Genomic DNA, 16,501 nt, shown 5'->3' with positions numbered 1-16,501 from the left:
AAGGGGGCCCTGGCCAGATCCACCTGTTCCTCGAAGCCCTCCCTTCTGCCCTCACCCCTCTCCTGGCCCTCGGGGGCTCTCCTGGCACCATCCTTGCCGGGGTGAGAGTGGGGTCAGGTTTCCCAGCAACACAGCAGCCCCTGAAAGCTGGGAAATGGCTCCCACTTCTGTGAGACACCCTCTCCATCCAGCCCCCTGTGGAGTCCAGGCCTTCACAAATGCTGGTTGAAAAGATAAATATTATTATTTATACCAGCCACCTGCCTCACAGCCGATACCCTCATCTTCTAGTGCCCCCCAAAGCCCTGCTCTGGCTGTCCAGTCCCTCTGGACATGGGCAGGTCAGTGGGGGCTGTAGCCAGTCCACACCTAGAGTGCAAGCAGCATGTTGTCCCAAGAGCCACTTGGGCAGGAGCCTTCTCCTGGCTTGTTTAGCTAGTGGTCCTGCCCCAGAGGCCATCCGGGGCTACAAGCTCTGCCCCAGAGGCCAGGGCTGGGACACCCCTGGCTCTTGCTCACAGGCCACTCTGCCCCCTCCAGCCCCCTCTTCTCACAAAAGAGGAAAAGGGGCAGGAGGTGACTGGTGTGGGGTGAGGGTACTGCCTGTGGTTAAGTGAGGGGAAGCTGGCCTGGCCTGCAGGGTAGTAAATGTTCAGGATGAAGGCAGCGAGGCAGGGCATTGCTGGTGGCAGTGCCACAGTGTCAATGAGGTTCTGGAGGCCTGGGGGGTGACTCTAGTGCTGTGGCCACACGTCTGACGATGACACCTGACTTCTGTCTCCAGGGTTCCTGAGCGAGGGCCCTTGGTTCCCAGTGGTGTCGGAAGGCATCACCGAGGTCCAGAGGCGTCATCGTGGTGAGTCAGAGGCTGTCACGAGTTGCCCATGATGCCCCGGGGCAGCAAACGGCCTCCCCACAGTTGCCGAGGGCAGCCCCAGGTCCCAGTGGGCTGGACTTCTTGTGCTCTGGGAGAAGACAGCCTTGGAGGGACGCGTGTGCTGCTGTGGGTGTCTAGCAGCCCATTTCCATTCATTTCCACGTCCCTTCTCCACGGAGGACTGGGCAGGGAAGCCAGAGGCCCCGGGACTGGCCCAGTCCTGTAGATGACTTTCCACTCATGAGCTACAGTCCTGCACAGCTGCAGGGGGAGAGTGGCCCCCCAGGCTGTCAGTGCCAGCTGCTCCTGGGGGAGTGGGCATGAGACCTAACAGGTCGCCTCCACAGGCAGGGTGGTCAGGGAGCCTGGCCATCATCCCCCCAGCCACAGCTCTTTGGGGGCTGCTCCATGACCTGCCAGCTCAGACTGCTGTGGACTGCTTGATGCTGTGAAAGCTGACACGGGTGGGGGAGGTGGGGATGGACATGGCGCGGGCCACTCGGGCACGGATCGAGTGCTTGTCCTGCCACCGGTGCCATCTCTTCCGGATGGCAGAGCGGACCTGTGGGCACAGGAAGGAGCACGACATCTGAGCCTGGGGCTCAGGACCCCCTCCCTCCCCTGGGTCGGCACGAGCAGCTGCGCAGGTAAGAGGCTGTGCAGGTCAGCTGAGTACACAGAAGTCCTCAGGAGGCGACAGCACTCAGCCTTAACATGGCTGCTTTGCATATTTGCCGGAACAGATTTCTCAAGTGTCCTGGGGAAGGGGCACCCTTTTCTAACCCACACGAAGGCACCATATGGCCTTTGCCATCAAGGCTTCCTGCTCTCAACCCACACATATCCCCTGCCCAGGGCTCAGCCCTTCCTGGTTGTCACAGGCTCATCAAAGATACTGGAGCTCTGGCTTCCAGCCTGGTGCCAGCGGCCTCTGAGAGCAAAGGAGAGAGCTGTCACTGTGGGAGTGGACAGGTGGGAGGGGCCGGCCTGGGGCTCCCAGCAGCATCCCCCTAGGGACCTAGGAGGAACAGGGAGGGAGAGAGCCAGCCCTGGGAGGGGAGGAGAAGGCTCTAGACTATCGCCAGCCCCAACAGGCCTTGCAGCCCTGAGCCCCGCCGCAGGGCCCCCAGGTACTCACCTCACTGTTGAGGAAACAGTAGAACACAGACACAAAGAAGCCCTGGCGAGGAGAGAGGAGGCGTCAAAGGTCGGTCACAGGTGTTGCCCACCCAGCCTCTGGGCTGCCCCTTGCTTCTCCCTGGCCTCCTACCCTCCAGGCATCTGCTTGGGAGAATCCCCACCCAAGGAGGTGCCAGTGTGCCCCTCCAGGGCTGTACCTGGAAGGATTCCAGGAAGGAGTTGAAGTAGATGAAGACGACCCGGGAGACCTCATCCTCCCCGGGATTGACGAAGAACAGCATGTAGGTGATGCCCAGGAGGGGCAGCAGCACCAGAGTGGCTTTCACAGCCTTCCTGGGGTGGGGCAGGTGGGGAGGCTTGGAGTCACAGCCCACCCCAGGACTGGCTGCCCGCTGGCTCAGCAGAGGGCCAGGTCGGGGGAGGGAGTGGCAGGTCTCTGGCACGTGAGAGGCATGGGGAGCAGGGTTTCATCAGGGGGAGGCCTGGGGGAGGCGGTACCCGGTTACCTGTACTGAATGGTCTCAGACGTGGTGGATGCCCGGAGCTTGGTCATGAGGATGCGGACGATATTGAAAAGGAAGATGAAATTGATCTGCAATTTGAGCACACCAGCGGGCTGGAGTGTGCAAGAGGCTGGGGACCCAGGCTTCTCAGTTCTGGCCTCTCTGGCCTCAGTGCTCCTGCTGTTCTCCCTCCTCCTCAGGAGCAGCTGCACATCCCTGGCCCATGTCCCCTCCTTGGGTGGCCCCCACCTCTAGGCAGAGGGGTCCTTTCTGTCCACGGTTGGCATTGATCGCCCCTCCCCACTGGGCCCTGTCTCCTGCCCCTACCCAGGTTCTTACCAGCAGGACCAGGATCATGGGGCCCTGGTAGATATAGTCGGTGTACACCCCAGGCCTTTTGCCAAACCAGCACCTAGAAGGCCACAGAGGAAAGGGAAGGAGTCATCATCTGCATCTGCCTCGGTGGCATGGGGAGGGACAGTGCTTGGCCAGGACAGGACTGGGGCTGGAAGCCAGGAGGTAGATGTCCCAATTCCAGCCCTGGAAGAAGGTCAAGTCACTTGATCCCACTGCCAAGCCTCAGTTGTCCCATCTGCAGAATGCACAGCATCCTCTGTGATGAGATGCAAAGTTGGAAGCAAGCATCGGGGCAGGAGGCAGACAGTGGGAAAGACTGAGTGGCCGGGAACGGACATGGGCTCAATACGCAAGCTGCATCCTTGGCTCCTCCTCACGGTCCCCTGGCTGTGGCTGAGGCCCAGCATGTCCTCTGGGGGCTGCTGGTGGGAGTGGCACCACACCTGTCACCCAGTGGGCACCCAGCAGTTCTCAATCTCAGCCTGAACCTGTCCAGTCGCAGCCCGAACGACCTTGAGAGGAACATCTGCACAGGTTCTACCTGCTGCAGGGGGTAATTGCTTTGCATTTTCCTGAGTGTCCCTCCAGCAAGCTCCAGGGAGGCCTGGGGAGCGGGTGCGGACCAGACAAACTGGAAGCCCTTATGTCCTCGTGGGTAAGAAGACCCCCAGTGGCTAGATCTCATAAGCCAGAAATTGAGATTTGTATACGAAACCTTTGGATTTTTTAAAGGTTGGCTACAAAATCGAGTTTCCAGAAAACACCCTGCCGGCCACACACAGCTTCTGTGGGCTGGGTCCAGTCCTTGAGCCTCTGGTCTGCAAGTTCGTTTCTGCTTCCTCACACCCAGATCCCCTCTGTTGCAGTGTTGAATTTTCACCACCAGGTGGGGCTTCAGAGCCGCTCAGACTCACTTTCTCCTTTAGCCCAGTTTTTGTTTTGCTTTGTTTTTTGAGGCTTGTGGAGTCTCGCTCTGTTGCCCAGGCTGGAGAGCAGTGGCACGATCTTGGCTCACTGCAACCTCTGCCTCCTGGGTTCAAGAGAGTCTCTTGCCTCAGCCTTCCCAAGTAGCTGGCACTACAGGTGCGCACCACCACACCCAGCTAATTTTTGTATTTTTTTTTTTAGTAGATACGGGGTTTCACCATGTTGGCCAGCCTGGTCTCAAACTCCTGACCTCAAGTGATCCGCCCGCCTCGGCCTCCCAAGGCCTCAGCTAGCCTGAGTCAGGAGGGAGTCAACCTCATAAACACGCAAGATAATCTTCCAGGCTCCTTCGTCAGCCCAATGAAGCCATGCAGGCCCCCTCCCCTCCGTGGGGTGAGGAGAGGGCTTGTCACTGTGGTGGAGGCCACTTGGACGCCAGGTCAGTCAGTCAGATAGGTTCCTGGGAACACCTGTTTGGCAAACAAGGTCCTGGGGCTCCCCTGCCATCCACGTCCACCTTTTCTGCCCCCCTCTCTCTCAGTGGTTCTCAATCTTAGCTGCACATTAGAATCACCTGGGCAGTTTTCAAGACTTCTGGGTGCCAGGCCACACCGCAGACTAATTACACCTGACTCTCTGGCGGTGACGCCTGGGCACTGGTACTTTTCGAAGCATCCCAGGTGATTCTAATGTGAGCCAAGGCTGAGCACCACTGCAGCAGAAATCAAGTTTCCAGGCACGACTGGAAACACCTGAGTCCGTTTCATAAGGAACCAAAGAACTTCAGAGCTGGAAGAAGCCTCTGGGATCATCTAGGTCCACTTCTGTTAAATTCACGGACTCTTCTATTAAGATGTCTTAATATTACGAGAGCACATTTATACAGCATTTGCTCTATGTGCCAGGTCCGATTCTAAATGCTTAATATAGATGGACTGATATCACCCCACAACAGCCCTTTGAGGCAGTATGTCCATTTTACAGATGAGGAAACTGAGGCACGCTGCAGTAATCCGTCCAAGGTCACACAGCTATTTAATGATGGAGCCACGATTCTGAACCTGGGCAGTCTGCCTCCAGGCTGTTTCCTGTGTAAGCTCAAGGCAGATAAAGGAGGCTGGATCCTGCTTGTCCAGTCCCACCCAGGCAGAGCACAGGCAGGGACCCTCTGAATGAGTCCAACCCCCCAGATCCCTCCCTTTATAGATGCAGAAGCCATGGTCCTGAGGGGAAAGCCAGCATGGCCCAAGGCCCTTGGGAGTGTCACCAAGCTAGGCTGGGAGCCTAAACCTTGGGGGCAGGACGGGAAAGGAGGTGACTTACTTCTCATTGTCGTAGTACAGCTTCCCAATGGCCCAGGCCACAATGATGGGGAAGGGCACACCTGGGGGAGAGATGGGCTGTCACAGAGCCCTCAGCGGGGGCTGGGGGATGTGGGCCTGGAGGACCCCAGTGCAGCCCAGGCTCCAGGCGGTCTAGGGTTACCCAGGGTGGATCTCAAACTCACACACCTCCTTCAAGGTGCTCCTGCTGCCCCCCACCCCCAAGAGGAGCAGAGGGCTATGGCGCACACCCCACTGCCCCAATCCGACCTCCATCCCTCAGGCCCCCCAGCCCTCTGGCCTGAGTCTGGGTGAGGAGACGGCAGCACGGTGGCTGCCACTGCCCAGGCTGGGGAGGTGGCTGCCCAGCTCACCCCAGCCGATGCAGATGAACATCCACTTGCGCAGCCGGTCGGTGGAGTAGGTGAGCACGATGGCTGTGTGCAGGTAGCAGCCCTCACCGAACATCCAGAAGAAGTTGGTCACATGGAAGTAGTTGTAGGCGGCGGTCACCAACCTGCACCAGCCCTGCCACCCCACCCCCAACCAAAGATGATGATGAGGGGCAGGGGCGGCACCAAACCCTGGCCCTGGGCCTCCCCCAGGCAGGACGGGGCACACCCTGGGATCCCACTCCTGTTCTGTGGGCTCCTCCTCTGCAGGGCAGGCCCACCTGGGCCCCTTCTCTGACGTGGGTTTGGCCTGACCCGCTCCCCGCTCCCCCGCCAGGACGCACCACGTTGCTCTGGTGGACCTCAGGGCTCATGGTTAGCTGCACCACGAACCAGGTGGCGTTGCGCAGGATGAAGGCGGAGATGAGGTTCCAGTGGATGATGTTTCGCAGGCACCGGATGCTCCTGGTGCAGCAGGGCAGGTGGATGATGGGAGCGACAGGAGAGAGAGGATAAGGGGCAGGCCACCCACATCACCCCAACCCAGATGTGTAGATGAGGAAACTGAGGCACAGGGTAGGGCTGACTGGCCAAGTCACACAGGGAAGTGACAGCAAGGCTCTCCTAATGCCCCATGGAGCCCTTCCTGCCTGCAACCCACCCAGACAAAAGCCCCAGGCTCTGCCTGGCACTCCATGGACCAGGGCAGCTGGCTTCCTGGGGATGCCTGCTTCCCCTGGGGGTGCCTTCCACTCCCTGCCATTCCAGGATGGACAGTCACAGGGGTCAGCCTTGCTCCCAGCCTCCAGCCCTGATGCTCGGCTCCTGATCCCAACCATCCCCATCCCTGGCTCTGCCACCTGCATCCTTGGCAGTAGTGCGGGGGCCCAGGTACTTTCGAACCTGAAATGGGGCACCACTCCATGGAGCCCCCACCTCCAGGGCTCCATCTGCCTGGTCACCCCAATGGGTGCAGCCCGGCCTGGGTGTGGGTGACATAAGACAAGCTTTGTCCCTCCCCACCATTCCAGCAGCTACTGCGGAGGGGGCAGAGCGGCTCTGCCAGAGGTTCCCGGAGACCTGAGACTCTCGGATAAGCCAGCCCCTGCCACCCTCTCCCAGCAACCCCCACCCCGACCTCGAGCTGCTCCTCTCACTTCTCCACCCTGCTCCTGCTCTAGGGCCCGGGGACAAGAGGATGTAGTGCTGGGGTCTTCTCACCTGAGCCGCAGGAAGAGGACAAAGGCCACCAGGAGGGCCACCAGGGAGATACAGTGGCCCAGGTAGTTGATGATGACTGCGACATGGTAGTGCACCTTGCTTTTTTTCTGGAGCAGGAGAGAGGGGCAGAGGTGAGCCTTCTGCACAGCCATGCCCTTGCGCCTGCTGGATGTGAGCCGCTCTATGAGGACATCGCCTGGGGGTGGCTGGGACAGAGCAGGTCATGATCTCAAGGGCCACTCCCCCTTCCTGAGTACCTGCTGTGGGTCAGGCCTCGCTGCAGAGCAATGCTGTCCAGTTTGAGGCTCTGTCTGTCCCTGAATCCCATGCTCTGTTCACTGCTCTGTGTTGTGTCTGAGTCTCCACATCACGTGGGATTCCCCACTCCACACGGACGCCCCCTCTGCACGCACAAGCGTGTGGCTGGCTCGCAGGTGCGCCCTCACAGTCGCATCTGCCCATACTGCCACCCGGTTGGAACACCAGGTGGACCTCTCAGCTGCAGAGACACCAACCTCCCGGGATTTATCTTCTCCACCCATTTCTGAACTGAGTCACCACCTTCTCGGCCGCCCTTGAATCCCTCCTGCTGCAACGCCGCCTGCTCCTGTGAGTGAGGAGGGGCCGGGCAGCTGCTGGGCTCTGGCATCCACAGAATCAGCCGAAACCACAGAAAAATCTCCTTAGGCTCCATAACTCACTTTCCAGGGCCTTCCCCATCCCTGGCCCAAGGGGATCTGTGCAAAGTGAGCAGGATCCTCTCCCAGGACTGGAACACATTCCCCGGGTTTATTTCCTAATGAATTTAATATACTGATGGAGGTCACTGCCCTCCTCTTTACAGCAATCTTAAGTTCCAAGAGTGATGAAGCCTTCCCATTTACAGAGGATTTTCATATCTGTTATCGTCTTAAACCATCAGGGCAACCCCACAGTGGGAGCCGGGAGGGCTTCTGGGCTTTAGTTTGTAGGAAAACAGCACAGAGGTTATGTTGACGCACTGGAGGTCGCGCAACTTCAAAACCACCTCTTGCCTGCACGTGCAGATTGGCAAGGTACAAAGGCTGCAAACAGGTCCCCAGCCCATAATAGGGGACTGGCCAGTCCCCATGCCCAGCTCTCTGCAGACTCCTGCCCCAGAGCAAAGCCCCCATCCACACTTTTATAGGTCCCAAGAAGCAGGGCCTAGAAACCAAGAGCTTGACACGCAGTCGAACTCCGAAGCAGTGTGTGAGTGAAGGAAAGAAAGACAGGTGTTGAAAAGCAGGTGGCTTTGGGAAAGGAGGGGTCCCTGGCAGCACCTCCCTCCCTCCCCGTTTCCAGGCTCTGGGGTGGGGCTGAATGATCATGAGGCACAGAAGCGGGTGACATGCAAGCGCCGAGAAGTGGGGAGCTCACAACGGCCCTCATCATCCTCTCAGAGCCACCAAGGAGCTACTCCACAGGCCTTCCTGTTGGAATTACAGAACCTACACAAAACCAGAGGTCAAGTCCAGCCCTATCCACCAGGCATCCCAGGAGGAGCCAAGACCCTATGCCCAGTTCCGCCCGGCCACCAAGGCCCTTCTGAAGGGGCATCCTCATCGGGAACCTCTTAGGTCCGGAGGCTCCTACAGAAGCTCTGTTCTCAGAGCTGGTTTCCAGGCAGAGGCTTTCTGGAACATGGCAGGAAATTACATTAACAACTCCAGCCTCCAAAGGACTGGGATCCAGGGAGGTGTAAACAAAGGCAGGAGAGAGACAGAGGGGAGTGAGGAGAGGGGACCCATCACCCATGCAAGTGGGGGGGTCTCTAAGCGCCTGGCGGCAGATGCCCCAATCCGGAGGCTCCGGAAGATATGCACGGATCACAGGCTGTCTGGAGCTGGTATTTAATATCCTTTTATTAAATTTTCCACAAATCCATGCTGAGAAGCCCCTGGGTAATGACAGCATGTGTGGAGCCGAGCATGGCATGACACCCCGGCCTTGTTCACAGGCCCAGGCTGGGCGGGAGGGCACAGTGTGCAGGCAGACCATTCACTGCCACCTGCCAGGCCCCACCTCGCTCCTGAGTCAGGCCGCACCAGGCCCTTGGGGTTGGAGTGGGGAGGAGTCATCTATTAAGCACCTGCTGTATGCTGAGCATTGTGCCAAGAGCTCTGCAGGTGCCACTGCTTTTCTTTCCCACAGCTGCCCTTGGAGACTGCTCCTCTCATCCCAGTTCTTCCCGTCGAAGAGATTGAATAATTGGCCACGCCATGCAGCCGGCATCTGGAACCTGAGTCTGCCTGGCTTTGAAATCCCTCTTTTCCTGGTTTCCCAGGGACATTTCTTTTTTTGGGTGGGGGAGGGATGGAGTCTCACTCTGTCGCCCAGTCTGGAGTTGTGCAGTGGCAGGATCTTGGCTCACTGCAGCCTCTGCTTCCTGGGTTCAAGTGATTCTCCTGCCTCAGCCTCCTGAGTAGCTGGGATCACAGGCATGCACCACCACGCCCAGCTAATATTTTGTATTTTTTGGTAGAGATGGGGTTTCGCCATGTTGTCCAGGCTGGTCTCGAACTCCTGAGCTCAGGCAATTCACCTGCCTTGGCCTCCCAAAGTGCTGGGATTACAGGCGAGAGCCACCGTCCCCAGCCCCCTGGGAGATTTCTGGGGGGACAAGCAGGAATTGAAAGCAGAGGCACTCTCTGGGGTGGTCTCGCTCCATTTTGGGCCCGGGAGCCTCAGGGGACCTCCTGCCAGGAGGATAGCACCCATGAGGGCTTTTCCCCAAGAGCCTGAGAGGGAGAATCAGGCGAAACCATTCCCGGAGGACAGAGTCTCAGTGTGGCTCCCTGAGCAGTCGGGCCTGGGCCAGGTTCAAGCCCTCTCTCTTATTTGTCACATCAGCATGATGCAACCTGAGAAACAGCTTGAGAAGACAGCTGGAGAGACAGCCTGAGGGATGGCTGCCGATACCCTGAGACAAATACATCCTGCATCACCCAAACAGAAGCCAGTGACACTGTGACATTTCCAATAACAACCAGAGTTCTGGACAGCATTATTTAGAGAGACAGCAAGGCCTTAAAAGGCACCTAGAAACACCCTGAGAGGTGGCCAGTGACACCTGGAGAGGAGAGTCAGCAGCACCCCCAGGGACAGCCAGTCACACACCGACCGACGGCCACGATAACAGCAAAGCAGCTGGGATGTCCAAAGGACAAATGGGCACAGCTACCCCTGGGGCCCTGACCAGCACTCCCTCTCCGTCCAGTCTGGAGACCTGAGACCAGCAGGCACCCCGCCCTAAGGAGGGTGGCACAGCATGGTACTTGGCAGAGGCCACTCCGCTGTACCCTCAGTGACCTGAATTGAATAAGCAATTAGTGCGCGGCTGACTCTGACACCACCTCGTCCCAGGTGCTGCAGTGCCGGACCCGTCCCAATGCCTCTCTGGGATGGTGGCAATGAGACCTCCCTTCCAAGCTCCCGCCGGTGCCCACTCCATTCTGGCACCTCCTCTCCACTGAAGTTGCCAGAGCTACTCCTCTTACCCCACAGCGGGCACTCACTCCAGTCCCTCAGTCCTCAAAGGGCAGCCCCTGGCCCAGCAGCAGCACACAGAGGAGCTCGCAGAGATCTTGAGGAAAGTGGAATGTGTGCCCTACGCTAGGCCCACGGAATCGGAGCTTCGTTTTAGGAAAAAGCACCTATACAGTTCAGAAGCCCTGGTCCAACCACTGCCCACCTCTCCCCAGACAGTGAGCAATGAACCTTGGCCCACAAACCCAGACCCCAGATTCCGTTTCATGTGCCACCAGTGTGCCCTCCCAGACTGCGCCTGAGGCCCAAGCTCCTGTGCTCAGCAGAGTGTGGGGAAAGGGAATAGAGTGTGTGCAAGTGTCGGGTGGGTGGGGGAAGGTCGGACAGTGGGGAAGGGAGTGAACAGTAGTGGAGGGAGGTGGTGGGGGGAGGAGAGGGTGCTGATACGGGGAGCAGGTGTAGGGGTTGTAATGGGGGCTCAGTGCCATCACCGGGCCAGCCATGCATGCAACAGGCTCCCCAGTTGCGGGCCTGTTCCCTGGTGGTGCTGGCTGCGGGCAGATCTCCTGGGGTGCCTGGCCTTGGGGTGCCCTCGCAAGTCCCATTTCACAGGCGGACTTCTGCGAATCCATTATCTGCAATACCCCAGGGCGCTGCGGCTTAATTAGGGCTTAGCCCAGGCCCAGAGCTGAGAAACCTACCACTCAATTAATTGGATACTTTCCTCTGCAGTTCTGGGAGGGGTCTGGCGAGGCTGGGGGCTGGCAGAAGGGAATGGCATTTTCACTAATTAAATTAATCGATTACCCAGAGTGCTAGGCACCAGGCCAGCAGGGGCTGCAGAGGAAAGAGGCGGCAGAGCCAGGCATGGATGGGCTGGGGGGTGGGGCAGGTCATTCCCCCAGGTGTACATTACAACCTCCCCTGACCTCACAGGGGAGGTGAGAGACAGGGGGCGGCAGGTGAATGGAACATCTCCCATAGGCCAAGACAGGCCAACACCACCCTTCCATCCCCTGAAGGCAGAGATCTGAATTCCTGGCCACCAGTTTCGGGAACTCGGTGGGGTTAAGTTGCCTCCTCTAGGTCATGCAGCAGGTTCCCGTTGAAACCCAAACCCTAAGGTCTGTGCTATTCCCATTGCAATGCAAAGAGCGGGCTGATGAGACCGGGCTCCTGATCCTCTTCCTTGTCCTAACCCTGCTGGTGGAGAGAGGGAGAGACCCCTGTCCTGGCAGGGGTGGGCGTTGCAGGGCGGGCCGAGGGTGGCTAACCTACTGCCCTTGAGCCTTCGAAGGGTGCTAGGGAAAACGGGGGCTGCCGAGTGTCCCCATCAGCCAACTGAAAGGAAGGGGCTTACATTAGAGCAGGAGAGACAGGTGAAGACCCCGCCCTGACCCTCAGGAGGGTTGAGTGCAGGGCATGAGGCTGGGACAGACAGTGCGGCCTGCAGCCTGACCTCGTGGCTTAGCTGTACCTCCTCAACACCATCCCTCTCTGGCATGGCGTGTGGTCCTGAGTCGCCGACAGCACTGACCCGCTCTTTTGAGCACCAGCCCCGTTTCCTTTCCTCCCACCTCCTCTACTGTGTGCCAGGCTACGGATTCCCCACATCCCTGAATGGTCTTGCCCGCTGCCACTCCCCCAGCCAAGGCCATCTCCTCTGGCCCAACTAAGTCTCCTAACCTGGAACCCCACCTCCTTCCCTCAGTCCAGGAAGAGCCCTCCTCCCCATCCCAGGACTTCCCAGGTGGGCTCTCCGTGTGGGGGCTTAGTAAGCTGGGGGTGAAGGAAAGTGATTCTTTATCCTTAACTTTGTTTCACGCAGATACCTGGCAGTGGGCAAAGCAGAGCCTGAGCTCCGAAGCCCTGGGTTCCAGGCTCTGACTTACTCTGGCCATGTGATCTTGTGTGAATCAGTCCCCAATTCTGGGTCCCAGTCTGCCCATCTGTAATGTGAATGGGTTGCACTAGATTAGTTTCTCACTTTTGCCCCATCAGAAGGCTCCCCTGGGGCACTCATGAAAGACAGATTCCCAGGTCCTCCTTGGACGGTGTGATTTCTTAGGTGTTGGGTGTGGCCCTGGGACCTGTATTTGGACAGGTGCTCTGGGCGATTCCATATACTTTTTTTTTTTTTTTTTTTTGAGACAGAGTCTTGCTCTGTCACCAGGCTGGAGTGCTGTGGTACAATCTCAGCTCACTGTAACCTCCGCCTCCCTGGTTCAAGTGATTCTCCTGCCTCAGCCTCCTAAGTAGCTGCGATTACAGGGATGCGCCACCATGCTCAGCTAATTTTTGTATTTTTAGCAGAGATGAGGTTTCACCATGTTGGCCAGGATGGTCTCGATCTCCTGACCTTGTGATCTGCCTGCCTCGGCCTCCCAGAAGGCTGGGATTACAGGCATGAGCCACCGCAGCTGGCCACGTTTTTTTGTTTTGTTTTGTTTTTTAATGGAGTTTCCCTCTTTTTGCCCAGGCTGGAGTGCAATGGCATAATCTCGGCTCACTGCAACCTCTGCCTCCTGGGTTCAAGCAATTCTCCTGCCTCAGCCTCCTTAGTACCTGGGATTACAGGTGTGCACCACCACACCCGGCTAATTTTGTATTTTTAGTAGAGATGGGGTTTCACTATGTTGGACAGGCTGGTCTCAAACTCCTGACCCCAGGTGATCTGCCTCTGGACGATTCTTATAACCAGGCGGGTCTGGGAACCTCAAGATGGGAGGGAGAGTCTCCAAGGTCTCTTCCAGCTCTGATCTTTAGGCGATGGGATTCTTGGGACTGCCTAGGTCAGTCCCTCTCTTCCACAATCAGAAGCCCTGGCTCTCAGACAGCCTGGAGTGTCCCCCCTTCTGCTCTTTGACCCCCGCCCTCCTCAGCACTGAGGGAGACAGCGTCGGTGGCAAAGGAGACCGAGGGCAACAGCAGTTCCAGGATAGATATATTTGTGCCTCTGCCAAAAATCACCCTTCAAAGATTATTCATTGCAGCACCATTTGTAATAACTGAGGACTGAGAATAAAGACTGGTTTAAATAAATTATGGTTCATTTTGTGATATTATGCAAATGCAAAGAGAATGAAGATGCTCTTTATGTACTGATATGGAACCATCTCTAAGATAGATGATTACATGAAAAAAGCAAGGTGTAGACAGTGTGCGTAATATGCAACATTCAGGTAAAAACAAAAAAGAATACATATATATAATTACTCATGTATGCGGAGAATGTCTCTGGAAGGACACTTATGAAATTGGCAAAATGGTTGCCTCTGGGAGGGAATCCAGTGGCCAGGGATGGGGTGGGAGGGGACATTGTATTCCCATTTGTACCTTCTGAGTTCTGTGTAAGCAACATCTGCTCAGAAACATTTAACATTTTAAAAGGCTTTCCAAGGGCTTTTTCAAACTGCACTGCTACCTCCACCCCATCCCTGGTTCCCATACAGCCCCGTGGCTGGAACTGGATGTATCTGTCAGGCGTGTGTGGTGGAAAAGGGTGGGACTCCTGTGACCGACTCTGGTCTCCCTTTGCACCTCCAGGACAGTCCCATGCCCAGTGCAAGCGGCTGCCCGATGAGCACAGGGGGAAGGAAGGAAGGAACAAGGACCCATCTCATCACCATCAGAGCTTGCCCAGTGCCCCATTGGTCCAGCCCGCCCTCGAGGGTGCCTGCTCATGGGCCATTTCCAAGTCAACAGCTCCAGCTCCCCAGTCAGCTTCGCTAGGACAGGGCCTTGACATTAGCCTCTGGCTCCCTGACTCCAAGAAGCAGGCACAAAACTCTGCTGGGGACCCTGGACCCCCCCTTCACATGGGCAGCCTCATTCGGCTCAGCCTCACCTCCTCATTGAGGATCTCCTGGCACTCGGAGTAATTCACGCGGGCGGCCCAGCTGCCATTGGCCAGGCACTCCCGGTAGCCATTGTCTGGAAAAGGAAGAGAGAGGCAGTGATGGCAGGGCAGCCCGGGCCCCTCTCTGGCCATCCTGGCCCAGATGGATGCATCGATGGATCTGTAGATGGCCACCACAGGCACCTGCTGGCTGGGGGCTGTGGAGTGAAGCTGGGGAGAAGGACTTCCTCACCACCCCCATCTTCCTGCCTCTTTCTGCCCACTGGCCTCCAGCAGGGGTTGGTGGCTCTCCCGATGCCCACCTGTGGACCTGGCTCTGCCCACTCAAGCTGGCACAATCATGCCCACAGGACTGGCCCGTGGACAGGCTTGGCCAGCTCCCTGGGCTGTTTCCTTTCAAGTCCTTATGTGGTGGCAGATGACAGGAAGGTGCTCTTCTGAGAAATCTCCTGTTCAGGGGTCTTGTAAGACAGCAAAAAATGGTGAGACCTCATGAGTCAATTTTCACGAGGCTGGGCATGACACGGTGGAAGGGTATGCGGTGACAGCTCACGTGGCAGGTGGCATGACAGGGCTTCTTGTGGTAGAGCCATCTCACAGAGGCTGCCGTGGGAGGTCCTCCCTGGCCGTGCTGCACATGGGGGCTCAGAGTTCACGGGGCAGATCTTGGGGAAGGTCCCCAGGGGGGCACTTCTCCATAGCAGTCCTGTGTTGGAAGGTTGTGGTGGGTGGGTGGGGGGAATATCCATGATGGAGGTCTCTTGGACAGAAAATGACAGGTGACAGGCATGTGTGGAGAGATGTCATCACTCAGGTCTGCCACAGCTGCTCCTAGACTGGCCCATGTCACTCAAGGAAGAAGGCAGCAGAATGGTCCGGGGACATATGGAGGTTCATGCAGTCACCGGCCTGGATTGTGGCCCAGAACCTGTCACCTTCTAAGGAGATGGGGAGGGGCCCTGTGAGTCGAATTGATGTCTGACTTTAGGGCCCTGGGATGGGCAGAGCTGCCCAACGTGTTCCCCTCGCCCTCCTTCCTGCCTACCAGGCTCGAGCTCCAGAGTCCTGAAACCCAGCTGGGAAGGGACAGCACGAGTTCTAAATTCCATCTCATCTTCTCTGCTGGCAGAGGTCGCCCCACCCCACCCCGTACCCGGCTCTGGCCTCAGTAGCTCTAAACATGCTTCCTTGAGTTAATTCTGGCTCTGACTCCAGGCAGAACTGCCTGGCAGAGAAATGAAGCCCTGAGCATCTCCTCTGGAGTCTCCCTCACTGTAGGCCTTCCTGTGGCTCCCACTGGCCCTTGGGGCTGGAAGAGGGCTGGGAAAGCTGCTGGAGTCCCAGTCCTTGAGTCTGGAGCCCCATGGGGTAGAACCCTGTGAGGGTCTGGAGGCTGGGGCCCTGGGGCCAGACCAGCTGCTGCTGTGCTGCGTGAGTGACCTCTGGGGACCCCTTCTCATTTATAAAAGGAGGGGCTGGACCAGCTGATCCCCAAGGGACCATCCAGCCTGGGAGCTGCCTCTGCTGGCAGCATCAGGACAAGAGGGTGATGATAGGGAGCCTGTCCTGGCCTCCAGGGCTGAAAGGTAGCTGTGGCCTGTTCTCTCTCGCTCTCCTCCCGTCCATTCCCCTCCTAGGTCCCTCTGCTGAGGAGCTGCTCAGCTACAGCTGGCCAGTGGGAGATCTGGCTAAATGGATTTTTAAGGCTCTTCCATGTCAGTGGACTGCAGTCTCGGGGAGCCTCAGGCCCTTGGGCAGAGTTGGTGAAGAGGCTGCTGATTCTCTCCTAATTGCTAAATGAGGGATGAGTTACCGGAGGGCTGAGGCTCACCCAGCAGGTTTTCAGGGAGGTCTGAGGGGAGGGGGAGGCGAGGAACCACGGCAACCCAGTGTCTCTGCCATGGCTGGGAAGTCCCGGGACCACAGACCGCTCTGAAATACCTCCAAGGAAAGGGGCTTGGGGACAGAGATCTGGTTGGCAGGGGCCCGGGGGTGGTGGGATAGGGTGGGGTGGTTCTTGAGTTAAGAGGCAGCATGGAGTAGTGCTAAGAGTGTGGCCCCTGGACCCAGACAGTCTAGGGTCAAATCCTGGCACTACCTTCCACTAGCTGTGTGACCTTGGGCAAATCCCGCAACTTGTCAGTTTCCTCCTCTGTAAGTTAGAGCCTCTGAACAGCGGCTCCTACTTCAAGAATTGAGTATTTTTAGTTAACATGCACAAGGTGCTTGGAACTGTACCTGGCATGTGATGTTGGCTGTTATTTTTATTTTTATTGTCTTGGAGCTATATTTATATAACCTTACACGAGACTCAGAGCGTGTCACTTGTCCCCATCAAAGGGTACTGGTGGATATTGTGGGAGAAACCCCCTTTGCTCAACACCCTTGCCCCCCTC

General features: G+C 57.5%; 1 protein-coding gene across 5 annotated transcripts in view; it reads right to left on the bottom strand.

Annotated features, from left to right (window-relative positions):
- Window positions 1–219: 219 nt before the first annotated feature.
- CRHR1 (corticotropin releasing hormone receptor 1) overlaps window positions 220–16,501 on the bottom strand; it is a 28,625-nt gene continuing 12,343 nt past the window's right edge. For 2 of the 5 annotated variants that reach the window (XM_012001936.1, XM_012001937.1), the window contains 10 exons: window positions 14,094–14,179; window positions 6,740–6,846; window positions 5,863–5,983; window positions 5,501–5,654; window positions 5,128–5,188; window positions 2,860–2,932; window positions 2,524–2,609; window positions 2,215–2,350; window positions 2,016–2,057; window positions 220–1,439 (listed from right to left, as the gene is read on the bottom strand). In XM_012001936.1, coding sequence (XP_011857326.1) covers window positions 1,299–1,439; window positions 2,016–2,057; window positions 2,215–2,350; window positions 2,524–2,609; window positions 2,860–2,932; window positions 5,128–5,188; window positions 5,501–5,654; window positions 5,863–5,892 — 723 coding nt within the window. In that variant the 5' untranslated portion in view covers window positions 5,893–5,983; window positions 6,740–6,846; window positions 14,094–14,179 and the 3' untranslated portion in view covers window positions 220–1,298. Of the gene's footprint in view, window positions 1,440–2,015; window positions 2,058–2,214; window positions 2,351–2,523; window positions 2,610–2,859; window positions 2,933–5,127; window positions 5,189–5,500; window positions 5,655–5,862; window positions 5,984–6,413; window positions 6,501–6,739; window positions 6,847–14,093; window positions 14,180–16,501 lie in introns of all 5 variants that reach the window. The other 3 variants (XM_012001935.1, XM_012001938.1, XM_012001934.1) reach the window with 2 other exon arrangements.

The sequence above is a fragment of the Mandrillus leucophaeus genome, unplaced genomic scaffold (assembly GCF_000951045.1).
Source record: "Mandrillus leucophaeus isolate KB7577 unplaced genomic scaffold, Mleu.le_1.0 Scaffold670, whole genome shotgun sequence".
Taxonomy (NCBI): Eukaryota; Metazoa; Chordata; class Mammalia; order Primates; family Cercopithecidae; genus Mandrillus; species Mandrillus leucophaeus.
This window is presented reverse-complemented; position numbering and strand designations above follow the sequence as displayed.